General features: G+C 43.2%; 1 protein-coding gene and 1 long non-coding RNA gene across 2 annotated transcripts in view; one reads left to right on the top strand and one right to left on the bottom strand.

Annotated features, from left to right (window-relative positions):
• The window catches only part of LOC128890119 (uncharacterized), a 124,476-nt gene extending 109,138 nt beyond the window's left edge, over window positions 1–15,338 (bottom strand). The window contains exons 1-2 of the mRNA XM_054148341.1: window positions 14,652–15,338; window positions 4,473–4,842 (exon numbers count right to left, since the gene is read on the bottom strand). Of these exons, the coding sequence (XP_054004316.1) occupies window positions 4,473–4,638 (166 nt within the window). The 5' untranslated portion in view covers window positions 4,639–4,842; window positions 14,652–15,338. The remainder of the gene's footprint in view (window positions 1–4,472; window positions 4,843–14,651) is intronic.
• On the top strand, window positions 8,825–9,565 carry LOC128890143 (uncharacterized). The gene is made up of 3 exons (XR_008460563.1): window positions 8,825–9,063; window positions 9,141–9,243; window positions 9,323–9,565. It is a non-coding gene; the product is annotated as an uncharacterized LOC128890143 (long non-coding RNA).
• Window positions 15,339–18,665: the final 3,327 nt, after the last annotated feature.

Here is an 18,665-nt window from a genome sequence, read left to right as displayed (position 1 = left end):
AAGTTTGAGAATTGGGAAAATTAGAAGAACGTCCATCGAGCGTAAAATATCGAGAACAGTTTGAATAAACCAGGCTTGAAGCTCCGGAGTTGTGAACCTCGAAATCGGACTCTGAATTAGATTCGCAGCATTTAGATTCCCACCTTGATAACGTCGTACATCGTCCGCCTCGCAACTTTCGCCTCTCATCGCGGAGATTCTGTACTGACTTGGGAATTCTCAGCGTCGTTCATTCAGAAAGAGGAAGAACTCGGACATGAAGGACAGGCGGGAGGATGCGTGACCGTGCATAACGATTGTCTTGATATCACTCGTAACATAGTTGTTAGCGTACAACAGATTTTCCTTCCAAGGGCAAGCATTTAGCATTTAAATTCGAAGAATTCAATTTGTCCGAGTTAGTCTCAGCTCGTAAAATCCGAAAGATCGATCGAATTAGTGTGGATTCGAGCAGTTAGGGCCGCCGCCTAACCTGGTGTCGTTAAATCGATCACGTATCAGCGAATTTAATTACTGGTTCGATTATCCTCGTTTCAGACTGTTTCTCTCCCGACGGAGCCGCCGTGTTCTTCTTCCCTTCATTTTTTTTCTCCTTTTTTTTTACCTCGACTGGCGTTCGAGGTGAATCGACGCGGCTGGATCGGTGCCGCGGAGCGGAGGCGCGAGCAAAAAGTGAATGGGTGATGGGTTCGTTGACCGTTCGTTTGCGATGTTGACATTCGACCTTGACAATCCCCTCGCCGCGATAATGAAAAAAAAAATCGACGGCCTCGCGCCAATGGACACCACCCAGCGAAAACGCAGACGTCGAGTTGGCGGCACTGGATCGAGGATTCCCAACTAAGTCTCGTAAGACTCTTAACGAACAGGCATTGATCGTACAAATGATTTTTCTTTGTTTGGTCAATTCATTAAAATGAGAAATTTCGAAATATCTTTATCTTTCTTGGTTATTGAGAGCAGTTGTGTTCTTTGTAAGTTCGATTGCTTCAAGTATCGCTTCTGTGTTATGTTACTTTGTGCTTAGTGTCTATTTCTTGCTTCGAAAAATTATGGGCTCAAAAAAAATGTGTCCCAGACGTCGTTATTTTAGTCAACCATAATTTATCCATCGTTCGTTATCTAGATAAGAATATTCCTCGTGTTTGAAGAGCCCTGGACACCCGTGACGATCGCGTAGATGGTCTCTGGACTCGTTTGGGAACGATTCTCGCGGCGTTATTAGCCAATGCCATTAGAGGCCTAACCGTAGAGACACGATGGCTATTTGCACCGCCCGACCGCCCCTCGGGTTATATCCCTTGTCTTTGCTTCTGCCTTCGCTGTTGCCTACGCCTCGCGGGCTCGCCTTGCCGGAGAAACTACAATCGCATCCAGTACACGGGCTGACGCTCGTAAACCCAGCGGACGCCAACTATAAAGTAATACAAACGCCGGTCGGGCCTTAAGATAGTTACCTCTGTTTAGTGGCCATTAATTTTCCTACGCCGGTATTCGCAGGATATTATTGTATCACTGTATCACCGACTGGCAGTGTCGCTGACTTTCTCTGCTGGCGATACCACTGTACCGGCTAATCGATTCGAAACTACCTTTCGGCCTCCGTCGCGGGCTACGCGGAACCTGGTGCACGTCATAACGCGTGCGAGTTGAAATTAGGTTTGTTTTAGAAATAACAAGGATGCTCGAGATTCGATGATTTTAGGGATTGAAACGTTAGACGTGGAATTTATACTTTGGAACATTTTGCACGGAGGGGTTGATTCCTTTTCGTTAAATAAAATGTGTAGATTTTTAAGTGATTATTAAATAATTGTATTTTATAATCGGCTTTTGAACGAATGTATTTTTAAATAGGTTTATAATTCAATGGATTTGGAAACTGATTCTTACATGAATTTATTTTAAAACTGATTCTTACATGAATATATTTTGAAATTGAATTTTAAATGAATGAATTTCATAGTTGGTTTTTGAATGAATATATTTTAAAACAGGTTAACAATTAAATCTATTTTAAAATTGGGTATTAGATGGATATATATTCTGAAATAGGTTTTTGAATGAATGTACTCTAATGCTTCTAAAGAATGAAAAGTATGTAAAATTAGCGACTGCACAGACGCTGTGCACGACAAACTACCGGTCGTTCACGTCTGCGAATTTCCTAAAAGTTTTCACTTTCCCACGCGGCGCACGTTTACTATCCGTGCAGTGCGGCTGCGGCTTCGACTGAAATTGTACAAACGTAGTTAGCTATCGCGTTAATATTCGCAAAGCTGCTCGCAGATCACGCGCAATGCACAAGGGTACACGGACGTTTCGAAAATTCAACAACTCTGAAACCCAGCTACTGGTCTGTGGTAGAAGATCTTTTAATTATTAATTATAATAACATTTTTTCAAAAATCAGCAGAGTTTCAAAATAATTCGAATCTTTCGTGTTGTTCGCGATTCCTCGTTAGTCAAACATGTTAAACGCTAGAACACGCGTGTTAGATTATGATACACCAAGCAATCAACCGCCGTCGCGGCGGAACACACACACAGGCCTTTGGAGAGCGCGAATCGGACACGCTCAAAAAGAGGATCATTAATGTAATTAATAATTAAGGTAACAGAGGAATGGTTGAGTCCAGCACGCACACACCAATACCGTTAACGAGCCCACATATCAGATTAAAAATGCGACAAAATCGTCCGGCGGCTCGAGAACGATTTGAGGGTTTCGAGACCTCGAGTAGTCGAGGTCGTCGATACTGTCGTCTCGAGCCGTACACGAGTTATGGTTACGAGATCAGCGGATGTTAAATCTAAGATGACTTCCAGGATCAGAACTGAGGTGAAGAACATTTATAGAAAGAAACCTACTGTATTTGTTTATTATTTGTTCGGAGGAGTAATGGATCAAAGCTTAATATTGTTTATACTTACTGATATACTTACAGACGAACATTGAAATTTTACAGAGTATCACGTATCTACTCGAATGATTCTAATATAAAAATACATATACTTTTGAAAGATTGTACAATAGAGAAGAAGGAATTGTTTGTTTCTTTAGTTATTAATTTTTCTTTCTTAGAAACATATTTCTATTTGAGGAGTCACCGAATTAATATTCAGAAGTCATCCTAGGGTTAAACGAGCCACGATTAATGATATTACTGACATATTATTAATGATTAAACACACAAGAGGAGAAGATCGCGGGACGCAACGATTATATTCGTGCCGTTAGTCAGCGGCAGGGTTTTGATTAAATGTGTTACATATCGATATCGAGAGCTCGAGCTTGGAACAGTTAGACAAAAGTTAAGCGGAACACGTTCCGAGCTGATATACCATTGCTTGACTTTTCGCTTTAATAATAAATAAATAAATAATTTCGTGTGCCAATACACTAAAATAATTTCATGCCGGGAGCATGAATTATTCTTTTAATAATCGATCTAAAACTTTTTAAATTCGAAGGAAATAAATTACAGGACACGCGAGACGTGTCCACTCCAGAACAATGTAATTCATAAATAATACATCAAATTTGAGACGATAGACTACCAGATCAAAATAGTGTCGAACATTTCAAAAATTTTATTCCATTTTCCCCTAATTAGAAATAATTTTACTTATTTATTTCACTATGTAGCCCAACAAAAATGTCTAGAATGTTTGCCGCGAATCCTTCAGAATATGAAAACAGATCAAGAGATCCTGGTCTGCGAAGTTGCAAACCTGATCCGACTAGATGCAAGCCGTGCATTCTTAACATCCTTTCGCGCGGAGGGCACTGATTATTTTTCTGGAGTGGAGCGTTTCTCGGAAACGTCTGACAGGACGAGATCCCCAGTGCGAAACTAGCGACCCCGCGCAAATAATTTCCATAATCTGAGATCGCTCTAGGACCTGGACCGTATTTTTTCTGAAACGCAACACGCCGGTGTCCTCGTTGCAATCGTTCTCGTAATCTCGCATTTTCTCCGCGCTCGAGGTCGCCACGGTTCGACTGAAGTATAACGCGACGTTGCCTTTGTTCTAGCTGAATTCTTGGCAAACTATTATCATCGTTATTGTACATTTGTATTTTCAAATTGTTATACGTCAATACACAATGCCCTGTATGCAATTTTTATTAAATACGGTACAGTTTCACATTTGAATGAATCGTATTTCAGTTACGTTATGATCAATAATTATTATTATTTTTTTGCAATTGCAATCTCCTAAATTGTATTTTGATTTAAATTGAAAAATTCTCATGAAAATCTGTGTGTTCCATAAGAGTCTGTGTTAAAAATTACAAAACTTTGGTATCGTTTCTCACGAAACGAGCGAAGTTTTGTTAAAATAATTCGTGTATTTGACAGAATCGAACCGCGATGGTCAAGCAATGGTCATCAGCTCGATCGCGTGCGCGCTCTACCGTTTCTTAGGTATTGTTTCATTGATATGGTGTGATTGCCTGGACTCACCGATCCTCTTGACGTGGACGTCTCGATTGAAGGAGACGGTTCTCTCTGCGGGCTTCCACCCGGAGATAGAAGCCCCTGACGAATCGGGGGGTAGTAGTAAATCGTCGGTAGGAGGGTGGCAGGCTTCTCCCTCTCTTAAAAACTCCGAGCGTTGAACCTCGAGCATCTTCCCAGCCTTTTCCTCCCAACCATAACACACAGCCGGAGCACCACCGTTTTTCCCCACCTTTTTTTATTTTTTTATCCTCGTTTTTCCTCTTACCTCGCTACCCCCTACCCGAGAGCCATTCAACCCTGGCCACTAAATGCTTCACCCTCTCAATCTCCCCTTCTCTCTTCCCGATCACACCGCTAGACCCCGATCACCGACCTGTAAGCCAAGCAAAGCTGTGCTCTTAGTATCTCAATAACACCTCCTCATCGAGATTGAGATTTATGATGTCGTTCTTTCCGTCTTCCCGCTATAGGAACGACGGTTTCTTTTTGTCGCGGCCGCGGAGACGTTTTTCTCCGTTCGTTGCGGGAAGCTTGTAAGCGTGTATACTCGATCCAGGGGCTCTCAAACTTCACCATGAACCTTCGGGATAAAAGATAACTCTGACCATGTTGAATATATTTATTCGATGGAATTTTTAACTAAACAGAAGTCATTCGTCGTATATATTTTCAAACGTTCCTTTACCGAACAATACATAAGATATAAACATTCAAGAATATCGAACCATTCGGACTGAATAAAAATTCCTGAAGAAGAACAGGACTCTCTCAAAGAAAGTTCTAAAATATATTTAGTACCCGAAAATGATGCCAATTTAATTCCATTGTGTTCGAAGTTTGAGAAGCCCTGTCGTACGCTATATATGTACAGACAAGTGAACGGGAGCGTCAGTGGGCGAGCGTTGGTCTATTTGCGGTCGTCCTTACTGCGGTTAGAGAAATCGGTTCTATTGGCGATTTAAAGTCGAACCGGGATAATGCCACTTGCGGTCGTAAGTAAAAGTACGGGCGCAAGTCGCACAAGACGAAGCTTCGTTTCGCGTTTTGCCACGACCAAGGGGTTTGTCGGAACAGCAATTTTCCGTAGAAAGAATGTCCTAAGAGCCATCGGAATACGTTCCACCGAGGCGGTGATCGGTGACGATCGGCTTCTTGCTTGTTCGTCGGTGTCCGGCGACGCGTTCTTAAGGAACATTTTTTCTAGAAAACGATTACGGTTTGCTGGCAAATCGATCCACCGCGAATCTTTACGCCGGAATTTTATTCGGGTTTATTTAAGAAACTTTTCCCTGCTTCTCCCTGCAAATAATTGACAATTATCCGTAATTTTCGATAAAATTTCTCGAGAAGCGGCGCGCAGTTCTCGTTAACATTCTCCGATAAATCCAGGCCACTTTTACTTTCCATCTGGCGGTGCAGGGCTCTCTTTGAATCTGTCCCGCGACCGCTAATGAATTCGATTTTTTCTCCGATCGCAGCAGGAACGATCGCCCCGATGAGACCGTTTCGCGTTGGTGCGCGGCGACAAAGGCGGCCGTTGTGCCTCGCTCGCGTCCGCGCATGCGCGTGTGCACCGACGATGATCGCGATGAGAACGCGACGGGTGATAATGGTCTCCATTGTCGTCATGCAATCCGATGAGACATTCGAGATACGTGCAAACGGTCTATTGACAGTCGCGAGGATGACGATGACGATGCGGAACACCGACAATGACTTCGCGATCGTGCGATAAGCTACCACGTTGTTTCTTATTTTACCCCATCTTTCGTAAAGCGTCATGCAAAGCTACGATCTCGGTTTCCTAGCCATGACGCTCTTATCGGTTTCTTATCGACGTTTTAATCCTGACTCATCCCTATCTCGGTTCAGGTACTTTTCACGAGCAATGATACGGTCATCTTACATTTTTCGATAGGGGATATATAGAGCCTTATATATAGAGACAATATAGTTAATAAAATAATAAAATAAAAATGACACGTGAGGCAGATGGAAGAGTTATTTGAGTAGAATGAAAAATGCTTGTCAAAGAAACAAATTTGATTAATGGTGATCGTAATATATAACTGTATATAAGTAAATATATGATATTCGTATAATATATACTAAATATATATTTGAGCGTCTATTTATAAATAAACGCGACTTGCACTAATTTCAGTAGAACGCGTAAATCGCTTCCTTCCCTCCAAGTTAGCATCGTTCGTGTTAGCGACTTGAACGCTGCTGTTTAATTATGACAACGTAGAATTGCGGATTCAGAAGTACAAAAGATAATAAGAGAGTCTGACGTAACCAGCGCAGATCTTTCGTGTCTCACGCTCCACGAATAAACGCAATTACATCAATCGCACTAATGGGCCAGAGGGTGGCAATTAAGTGGACACTTTTCGTCTCTTTTATGACTCTTATTATAGAGGAAAACAGGAAACGGCGCGATATCTTGATACAGAAAGGAGTAAACGAGGATGAAGAAAAAAAATCGAGGAAGTGAAACAGTCTGTGACATATGCAAGTTACGAGAACGAAATGCCAGCTAGAAAAGATGAAGATGAGGTAGGAGCAGTTACTGTTTTTTCCCTACTAAAACCTCCTAATCAAACTGTTCCAAAAGAAACAAAAAATCCGCAAGCAATCTATCTCGATAGGTACTTTGGAGAGTAAAAGCAAATCTGCGCGTTCGCATTCGTTTCCACGAAACCGTAATTACGCGTTGAATCGTCCCACGGCGCGATTGCATTGAAAACGCTTCTAAAAATACGCGGTGATGTCGATCCGCGGCGCGGCTAATGAAATACACGGCCGACTTCCGATTATCAGCGTCGCCGCCTCTCGATCCTTTCCGCGGAATCACCTTCGCTTTCCTCCCAGAGGGGAGCGGGGCCTCTGGCCTCACGAAAGGTGGAGAGAGGGTACAGAGGGACACACAGGGGCCCGTCGCGCGCGATTTCAGATTCACCGCGCGTTTTCGTCTATCCGCGAGGGATCTTGGTCGCCCTTCGAGCGCGCAGAGGTGACCTCGTCTCTCCTTCATCTCTCAAGGCCATCTAATCGCGACACGTCCGCTTCGAGCACGTAGCCGGGGGTTAGGCCCTGTCGCTCAACGACTTTATTAGCCCCTCGCGGAAGGGACGGGTACGCATGGCCAGCTTTAAATGAGACAATTCGCATGACCGCGATCAGGAGATTAAGATACACCGGGACAGAGGCCCGGGAGCCATATTTGGAGACGCAGGGGGCCCCCTCGGAGGAGGCCACGGCGTCGTCTTCGCCGCCAGTGGTCCACGAACGCGGAGTGTTGCTTCTCGTCGCCATAAAACCGACCTCGTCCCTTTTCCCTCCTTAAGGGATTCGCAACTTTATGTGACGGGGAAATGTCAACTTGTCCCACCCCTACGACACGATTCGCACGTCCTCAAAGTTGGGAATTGGAAAGTTTAACGTTTGCGGGTACCAGTGAGCAGTAGGATTTATGGGATGTAAGGAGGATGAAAAATCTCGCATGGGGTTCAAAACTGAAGCACGTACAGTTAGAATTGAATAAAAATTAAATATCAGAGATATTATTTATCTAGCAGGACTATAATTTAGAAAAAAAAAGTTGTTTCTGCGAAATATTGACTATGAGACAGAAATTTACTGTGGAAGACTATTATTGTTATCATTACTATTATTAAAAATAATATTCCTATTCTACGCGTTAAAATAAGACGATAATCGAGAATGATAAAATTGCGTTGGTGGCTGCGTATTCGAGTAATTAATTCCCAAAGGTGCGCTTGAAATGTCTGACGCGTGGTCTTATACTACTGCGGGAGCGCGCGCGCGACGTTGGCAGTAGTATAAGACCACGCGTCAGACATCTCTCCAGCGCATCTTCGGGAATTTATTAATGGAATACGAATCAATCCTGATCTTTTTACAATTACATGGGGCGTTATTGTTAACACAGCTCAAGAATAAATATGAATATTCGAAATAAATTTCTTTCTACACACGGTCTCTATTAGAATCGTTTAAAGCATAGTTCCTGTTAACGTTCATCTTTGCACGCCCCTCGCTAAATTTCTGGGTGCGTCATTGTTTAAAGGAAAGAGGTGCTATTTTCTGACGTCAAAGGCGTTTCCGTTGCTGATGTCAGGAACGGAGGTAATAAAAGCGACATTCTAATACGATGAGAAGAAATCGAGAAGAGCCGAGTTTACGACTCTACCACGGTGCGAAAATAAATGTTCTCTTTGGATTTTGACATGTTTTTGCTTGTCATCGACATTAATGTGCTCGTAATGAGCACACTGGAATTTAGAAAAATATTGTGCTTGTTTTTCGGAAGAGGACCTGTGAGAATGAAATTCATCGTAAGAGTAGTAAAACTATTTGTTACTACTTTGATAAGAAAGAATTCGTTCGTAACGTTCGTTCCCCGAAGAATAATTTATACAACGCTACGAACGAATCGTTATTATTTCACGACATGATTATTACGCTGAATTATAGAATGACAATATTATGAAAGGCAAATTACATGTTGATTCTATAAAATTTGAATGTTTCTCAGCTCCAGACGACCGAACGTCCATCTTCCGCGAAGGTAAGGAGACCCAGGTAACCATACGGAATGCAAAATTCGTAGCTCGACAAGGTCAAACGAGACATTTGTTTATCCAGGTTTATTCGATTGTTTTCGACTGCTAAATCCAGTTCTGGTGTCTGACATATTACGGAGAAGACTGTGTCTAAAGTACCCTGGTAAATGTTACGAATGCAAAAGGTAAGCCTTGAAATTTTACGACGACGTTTACAGTCAGTCACAAAAGTCTACATACCGCTCGTAAATTGCATTATTACAGATAATACGACTTGTTTAATAAGCCTATAATGCAGTTAAAATCAAAAGTCTTTTCCAAAAATAAGATTTACTAATATCATTTCCACGAGAACTTGACAAGTTGATTAAATATCATACGTGTGTTGAAGTTTATTAAAAATCTAACTTCAGGGTGTTAAGAAGATATGTCAACGTCAAGGTCAACCATCTACGATTCAAGGTCATTCAAGGTCACTGACTAATAAAGCACTGATATGAATAAGAATATCACACATATTAGAAAATTAATATCAACAAGCAGATTTATTTTATTTCAGTAAAAAGAAAAATGTATTTGTGTAATATAAATTTTATAGTATAATAGTATTTTATAGTATTCCACTTCTCATTCATTCGGACGTTTACATGAATGAGTTAGGTGGATATTAATTTTCATATATATTTTCAATATCGTCCACAAACCAATTAGCATTAGTCCACATACCGGGTGTATGTAACTTCAAAACAATAACAATCAAATCGCGTCCGCAACGAGGCAACGGAGAGGTGTTAACAAGGAAGAAGATAATAAAAATACATGTCCTCGAATTTTTTAGAAGAGCACCGTGATCGACGCCAATTGATTCCGCGACATGTGCAACCTTGAGCCAACCCTTTCGCGGCTGCCTGGTAATCAAGAACAACGGCAATAAAGCCGCCGTTACAGGAAAGTACAATATGATTCTCTAGCGTACTTCGGCCACAACTTCGACGCAATAAACAGTCACGTGTCCCCCGTAAATATTTAGCGCCTTCCCCTGCCTGTGTTTTATTGTTCGCCGACCTCCGCGGCCCGTCCATTCAATGATTCAATGATAAAATCGAAGGTTCGCGCCTGAAGCAACGACAGTGCCCCGTGTCGGCTCGTTCTTTAATATCGTTGAGGAAAAATGACGTACAATCGGTGGGGGGAGGCTCATGGCTAGTCGATGCTGCATCGCGGTGATTATTTATTTTCCAAAAGTAACACAAACCGCAGCCTCGCGACTTGGAATTCCATAAATCAACGTGCTTCGACATATATACGATATTTGTTCGATATAAACTTTATTCTTTTGTAAGTGAGGCTAATGCACATAAATTTTCAAAAATTAATCATTTTCAAATTTTAACGTAAACTTTGTATTCTTTCGAAGATGATTCGAACTTGGAACTTGCACATCACGAGCTCGTTTCGACCCTGCACGGAACCTTATTTCTACACGAGTCTACCTATTGACAGAAAATATTTCTTCCTGCCACCACTTCAAGTCAATTTGGCTCTCATTCTCGACCATTTGCTAATGAAAGCACTCGACGCGAACTCGACTCGTTTTCAAGAGGAGTAAAACGACTATTCGGCTACTTCGACCACTAAGACAGGAATCGATGACTTGTTATTGTTCCACCTTCGTTATTGTTCAGGGTTCATTCCCACTCTACAGTCACCATCCGCCCTGTTAAATTTACGCAAATGTCGCGGCTGCTGTTCCCGAATACTGATCGTTACACCGACGAAAACACGTCGTTGGAAGTGCAATTGACGAGTTTCGGTGTTCGGATCGCGGCCATCGCGGCAATCGAAATTCCTTCAGAAACCGTGGCTGCATCGAGGATGTTTACGGCGTGGTCGCGACAATGTTGCTGAAATTGCACGGACAGAAATACGAGAACCGATCCGTAGGACTGAATGGGACCAGTTGAATCGAGCTGCCTTTTCGAGAGGTTTTACTGTTTCGCCATAAAACACCTTCGGGGTGTGTTTCTGCGACTGGAGACTTCCAGTTACTATCCTACACTTGCTCTGTTCGTAAATTCTCTTTCCAGCTTGTGAAGCTTCTTTTACAGACCAATTTCAACGAATACATCTGAGTTAGTTTTTGAAAATAGCGACATGGGTTGAAAAATGTTCCTATAATTTCGAGTTACGAATCTCTATTTTATTTACGTTTATTTAATGACTTGATCTTATACATCGAAGATAAATACAGAAATCGTTCTTTCCAACGTAACACTCTGTTTTTATGATAATCATGATTCCAAGCTGAAAAAGGTGCGTCTAAAAGTCACGATAATTGATTCTGCACTGTCAACTATTATCACCTTTACCGACGTAAACAGAAGAGTGTGGAATAAAAAGTGCAACATGTTATACAACCAAGAATTACGTAGCTCCGATGATAACGTACACTAATAAAATAATTAAGATATTTTAAAAGCTGACACAACGTGGGTAATTCTAACAGTGATTCACATTAAGTACGTCATTAGTCGTGAAATTATTCGCACATCATGAATTTAACATTAAGCACTTTTTTACTCTTCAATTAAACATTTTCTGGTATTCGAACGTATGTTGTACTAAGCATATTGTCCTTTGGTGTTAATTAAAAATTACTCCAGTCTGTTTCAAGATGAAAATAATAATAATATTCATAGCAGGATCTCATTTCCTTCGACCAAATTCTTTCTTTTTCAACCTTGTCAACTTATTGACTTGGAGAGGCGGAAATGGTAACAACGAGCGGTAAAATGGCAAGAAAACTGCAATAGTCCTCGGTGCAATTGACACCTTGGAAAAAACCAGAAGCAACGAGGCTAATGCCTGAAGAACTGCTCGACTAGATCGTCCATTTCCTCTCTATAGATCAGCGAAACTATCGAATCGATGCAGATATCTAGATTAGACGGAAGTCAAGTTTCTTGCTTCAAATATACAGGGCACTTATTCTATATAAATATGTGCACATTGAATTTGCACCAGCGATGATCAAAGAGCTATTTCCTCTATCGATTCATCACGAGGGAAAGTCTGCCAGAAAGTCGAGATGGATAGAACTTGGATCGAATTATAGACGACGAGTAGAAATTGTGTATCGTGGTTTATTTGGATTAATGTTAGTGATTCATGAAAAACTAAACATAAAATTATCAAATAGATACTCAAATAATGATTATTTTCAAAATATCTTCTTGTAAATATTGAATTCAAGGGAATGAAGACAGTGATTATGGAAAGACTCCTCTCTAAAAAAGATAAACACTATGAATAAAAATCGACTTCCAATAAAAACAAAAATATTTCTATACTCAACAAACAGGGCACATTAATGGCGCGATTTCTTAATCAGTGTCAACACGATCATCCAGAGTTGCCTACCGCAATTTCTGCAAATAGTTCACGACATAATTTACTAAAAGAACCTCTTAAATTTCCGTGGCTTCCACTCGTTATTCAAAGCATCTTCATCCAGATAAGAAGTCTGCCCATCTCTGTGCCCCGTTCCAGCGCGGCGTGTTCCACTGACACACTTCGAACGCGGCAAGGTCGGTGGTTCGTGCACCGAATCGTGATCCACTCGTCCCACCAGCCCTTTTTCCTCCATTCACGGCGGTTTCGAGACGGTGGCACTCTCGCGACGGTTTTCGAGACGGAATGAAGGACGAGGATTCGGTCACGGCTGTAACCCGCGGAGATTCGCACGTCAGAGCGAGGCGCGATCTTCATTCCGCGGACCTCGCTGCGAGCGGATAGGCGAAACAAAAGAGCGACAAGAGGAAAGAGAGAAAATAAAGGCAAAAGGATTGAGCCGTTCATAAGCCCTCGCACGGGCGTCTATTTCTGAGCTTAACGAGGACCGTCTCGAGAAGGACGCTCAAACTGGACGCGATGCAGTCCTCGTAATTGTGTCAAACTTCTCTTTTATCGCAACTCGAGCCTAACTTGTATATAGAACAATTTCAGCTGAAGCTTCTTTTGACAGTTAAAGTTTCTTTAAAGTGTACGCCTCGAGATACCCTCTAAATTTTTTATTCCGTAGTCTCCAATAGTCTAAATAATATTTAATCCTAGCAGAAATTTTCGAGGATACTTATCCAACAGTCAACGTGTTAAAGCGCATAAAAGTTCATTTTTATCCGTTTACTCAAACACGTCACCGTATCGCGCGTTAATTGATCTTTCAACGAGGTGCTGTCCTCCCTCTGGATATCTTGTTTCCTCGATGTCGAGACCCAATCAAGCTAGAGAGGAAAACGCACGTGTCCCGCAATCAATTCCCGACGAAAGTCGTTTCCCTTTCGATTAACGTCTCGCGTTCCCTCGTTTGACGAGCGCGACGCACGAAGTCGCATGGCAGAGACTCAGTGTCGTGTCATGACCAGGATAATTACGGTGATTTCCCCCGTGAAGGTGATCCGTCGATCCGCGCAGCAAACAATGACACGAAAGGCGATCTTCGAGATAAAAGCCTTCGTCGCTCCTCGAGGAACGAAAATCTCAATTTCGGATTATTATATTCGCTACCGGACATTGGGATAATTTGGGTGGAGCGATAAATGAAACGTAAAACCGATGTACATTTTTGTCGAACGTCACTCGACATAGAATCGCAAAGGGTTGATTCGTGATGTTTGTTCGATTCGATGGATTCGCAGTTTGGAAAAAAGTTTCCAGAGGCACGAAACTGTGATTTACTTATCGCATATGATTTGATCAAAGAAAAGAAATACTGCTCGATGAAATTCTCATGAATCTTCCATGTCGGAATATTAACGAATCCTGAGATCTTAAGCTGCCCAGAATCACCCTCTTATCTAACTTGGACACATTAGGAAGAAAAACAGACAGTTGAAGACACGTTAAACCAAAAAGTGAAAATTGTTCATGAATCTGGCATTGAAGGAGATGTTATAACAAGGAACATCGGACGTGCTTCACGAGATACCTGTATCAGATTATTACGACTTCTCCTTCGATTTCTCCATCAAACATCCATTTGCAGCAACAGGGAAAACCGAAGGATTCATTTTCCAACACTCCCTAATAACTTGATTAGACACATGGACTAAACAATTTCCTAAATTTCGAAAATACAGAGTAGACTCCCCAAAAGAATCCAATGTTTCCACCTCGTGCTTCCCAACTTCTTAGAATGTACAGATAGATTCTAGAAAACTTTCCAAATATGCTCACTCTTGAACGTCCTACTGCATGGATTCGGAACACAACAGCACTCTTAGTATCTTTGTCGATTAAAAAACAAAACTTGGTCAGATCTCATCGATGGATCGTTCGGATTGAATCAGTTCCAAAGAAAAATTCTCTACCCTCGATGATGCTCTATTTCCCTGAAAGCACTGTGTCACATTCTTAGTCCTCGAGTATCTCTAAAATTCTTAACCCGTCAACATGGTACCGACAATGGAGCGATGCACCACCGTATCACGATCCATCGACGAGTCAATCCAGCCCGGATTCGACCCGTCACCGCGAACGTCGCGTTAGCCCGGCACCCCTAACGCATCGCTCTGAACTTCAGAATTCAATTTACCTTCACTGGCACAGTAGCATTCCGATCGGTAATGCCTCTGGTGTACTGTTTAAGGATATCCCCGGAGCGGTTCTCCGCCGAGTACCAGCAAGAAGAGGATCGAACGAGGAGGAGAGAAACCCGGCTCGTGGTTATACCGAACAAAACACTCTCACGTACAGCAACTGTCACTGCCGGCGGGGCAGCCGGGTGTCTCGTCCCGTGGGACCGGCGAGACGAACACCTTGCGCCCGATCCTGATCCGATGCGACGTCGCAAGAACGATTATCATCGATCATCGATCGGGCAAGGGTCTTGCTCGCGCCTGTCGGCGTTCCTCGTTACTTTTCTTCACCACTACTCCGTTTCTCGTTCTACGACACCGCGCTACCAAACGCCGACACTCGATAAAATATATATATACCCCGCGAACAGCGAACTTCTCGAACCGTCCCGACACTTTTCTTCCAAGTCAGCTCACTCTGTAAGAGGTCACTTCGTCGATACCACACGCGCGATCGTTCGATTACCCGCGATGCCTCGCGACTGAATGCGAACTCAAAAAACTAGTTTAACGTTAAACTTTCGAGGGTGAAACCTCTATCGGTCACCTGCGTCACACGGGACGTGTCGTTTCGCACCCGACTACTACGGCTCGTTAGGTAATCCCGGAGCTAAACGCGCTTGGTGGCTACCACTCCGGCACGCACCGTTCTCCGCCGAGCGCCGAAGAACTAATGAAAACTGAGACCCAGCTTGATACTGCGTAGGCCGCTTACTACTCCTTCCACCGCGGCACCGTCCTATCCCACCGACGTGCCGGACCGGGCCCCGACAGAGACAGGCAGGAGAGAATGCACCAACGGACGGACGGACAGACGGACAGACGGACGAACGCGCGCGGCACGGACACGAACGGTCGAACGGACGAACCTCGACGGACATAAGGACTTTAAACAGGTATATACACACACGGAGGACGCGGTGCACAAGGTCTGGTAGGGTACACCGGGAGGACGGGTTCGGAACGATGCTCCGCTGTTAGTGCTCGTTGCTCCTGCCCAAGCGCGTTTGTCGCCGCTCCTGGGGGCGACCCTTTTGCGCCTGGCGAACGCTCCGCACTCGGTCAAGGTCTCGCAAACCAAAAACACGCGCGACGGACGGCGCAGACGCTGACTCTGATGGTGGTGCGTGTGGAGAGTTGTGGATTTCTTAGTGGAAATGGGAAGGGTTTCTCTTTTTTCTCTCAAAACCCCCTATATTTCAATTTTTCTGTAAGGGATGATGATGAAATTTGAAAGTGATGATAAACATACTTCGTACCTTTATATTTTTGACAAGTTTGAAGCTTTTAATAAACCTCGACAATTTTATTAAAATTTCACTGAAAAGAAGCTTGACCAAACTTCGACGTCCCACTACTTCGATGTCCCTATACTTGGTCGTCACAGTCGATGATTTGGTCCACGGTCAGCGCTATACTTGGCGAGACGAAGCCTCTCGTGCGAGGGTGGCAGCCATCGCCTCGTGAACTCGATTCGAGAACGTGAGGTGTATGCGAAGGATGATGGTCGGATGATGCGTTGGTTAACGAGACGATTGAGACATCGAACGGTAGGCGACTATCCGAGAAAATGTGAGAGGACGACGAGAAGAATAGTCGCGGGTTTAAAGAATATGGGCCGCGCGTGGGCTTCGATGGTTCCAGAACGTTTCCTACCGTGGACATTGGAAGCTTAGAAACCGTTCGCGGGCCTGATTTATAACAGGTGTCTCGTTCCGCGGTACCTAGACGCCTAGATGGGTCAAAGTTTCGCCCTTCCGTGCTTGACCACGAGCCGCGATTCTCACACGTGATTGGCGTGCGTAAATGGGTGACGACTAAAATGGTGGAACCGAGCAACAACGACGAACAGGATTTTCGAGATGATGATGATAATGATGATGATGATGACCGATAATGATGATGATGGCTGTGGTAGCGATGCCTGGGTGACCGAGGCGAGGAGGGTACGCACGGGTTCAACTATACGCCGGGGCTCCATCTTTCCCTGTACAGGGTGAGTCAACCACTGTCACCTGACGGCCCTTTTTGGGTGGGAAAAATTGATTTCTCGCTGTGAAATATTAAGTTTTCGTTGGTTAATAAAAATTGGAGTTCCGATAATTAATTAGTTGGCACCACATAGAATAACCTCGATGACCTCGTAACATTCTTGACACCCACAAAATAGATCAAATGAAACCAAGTGCTTCCTCCTTCCCCAATACTTGAACTTGGCTTCAAAAAATTGTTTGATCCAACAACAGTCGACTCACTCCGTACATCTGGATTCAGAGCCGACCTTGAACTTACAGGCGCTCCTCGCGGTGTTAATGAAGAGTCAGACCGAGAGTCCTCCGCGCGGTGGACAGACGTCTGTCTCTAATTGGCCTCGGCCACGGACCACCTCCAGAACGAAGAAAGCCGTCCGTTTAAACCGAAGAAGTTATTTTCACTTTCTACATCCGCCAGCCAGCAAGCGGAACACGACGGAACGCGCGTAGTAATTGTACGTGGCCCCAGCGTGTTTCGCGGTGGAAACGACGTGGTTCAAGTTGGACCGATTACGTGACGTAACCCAGCAGAAGTTCGTATTCGTTCAACCTTAAATAAAATTGCATTTTACAATTTCTATTGGCAATTTCGTGAATGCTGTCCTGTTCACGGCACCTCTGGTCAATTTTTATTATATACCCTTATCTATGTACAATTTGTTTTACAAGAATCATTCTATAAATTTTCTATAAAACTCTGTTACGTAAAAATCTAATTTAATGTTTAGTTCAAAGTAACGGCAACCGTTTAGAAAACGTAAAATAAAATAGTGAAGCTATTCGGAATAATTCAGTTACCCTCAACGAGTTGATGAAAGGTACACAGCCCGTGAAAACGACGTGGTTGAAGTTCGAGCGCTCGAGGATCGACCAGTAGGCCGCGCATGTGATGTAACCGAGCATGCACACAGTGGGTGTTCTATGTACAATTGTTCGACGTCTCGTTGCGTCAGTTGAATGCGTCCATATGACAGATGTGACAGATCTATAGGCTAACCTGTCCCGTCGAATGGTTTACTTTACTTCGTCGACCGCCTATGACTAATTACCGCGCGAGCGAGAAATTAAACGGTTCGAATTTTTATCGGGCACTGTTCAGAGCTGGATTAGGTCTGGCAACACGTGCGTGTATCGCAAGGCATACGTGACTGTTGCAACGAGTGTTTTCGCTGTAAAACATTGTTTACCATGAATATACAGCAAACAATTAGTTCAACAAAGAATACTTGCATAATGTGTATCTGGTTCAATGAAAAACTTTGTTTCTTCGAGGAACTCGACATAGTCACTTATTTCATAGAATATCAATTATTTATTCTACGGGGCATTCGAGATCGCATAAATTCCTCGGATATTTTTCATACATTTTACCAATGTGTAGACAAAATTATATCCCATCCTTTTCCTGAAAAAATATACTCGCCCGTGTGACCAACTATGTAAATTTAAATTTCAAGGTTAAGAATGACAAGAGCTTCGTTCCATCAACTAATCCGATAAAATACTCGAACAATCCCGCCCGTTGATTATAGAATAAGCCTCGCTGATTTAATACCTGGCCTTTAAAGCGCACTCGACTGGATCCGCGGTGCATAAATATCCTAACTCCGGTATTCGAGTAATCCTTGGACAAACTAAGTACAACGCCGGTAGGTGTACGCCACTTTAAAAACAAACGAGCGACAAAACCTTCGTACATGGAAGTAAATCTCGCAGTGGCTCGAGCCGAATGCTCGTGAATGTCGTTACCCGCGCACTTTCTCTAATCGAGTCACGTGCGAGTGGCCACTGCAAGGACTATTACGCCGATAACGTTCCGCGGAAGGCTGGATAAGGTTTAGACGGTCGATGAAACGACGGAGGGATAAAGAGTGGCGTAGCGAAAGGATGAAAAAAGGCGATAAAAGAAGAAATAAAAAGCAATTTTATCAACGTACA

Source organism: Hylaeus anthracinus, unplaced genomic scaffold (genome assembly GCF_026225885.1).
Source record: "Hylaeus anthracinus isolate JK02 unplaced genomic scaffold, UHH_iyHylAnth1.0_haploid 12000, whole genome shotgun sequence".
NCBI classification, from domain to species: Eukaryota; Metazoa; Arthropoda; class Insecta; order Hymenoptera; family Colletidae; genus Hylaeus; species Hylaeus anthracinus.
This window is presented reverse-complemented; position numbering and strand designations above follow the sequence as displayed.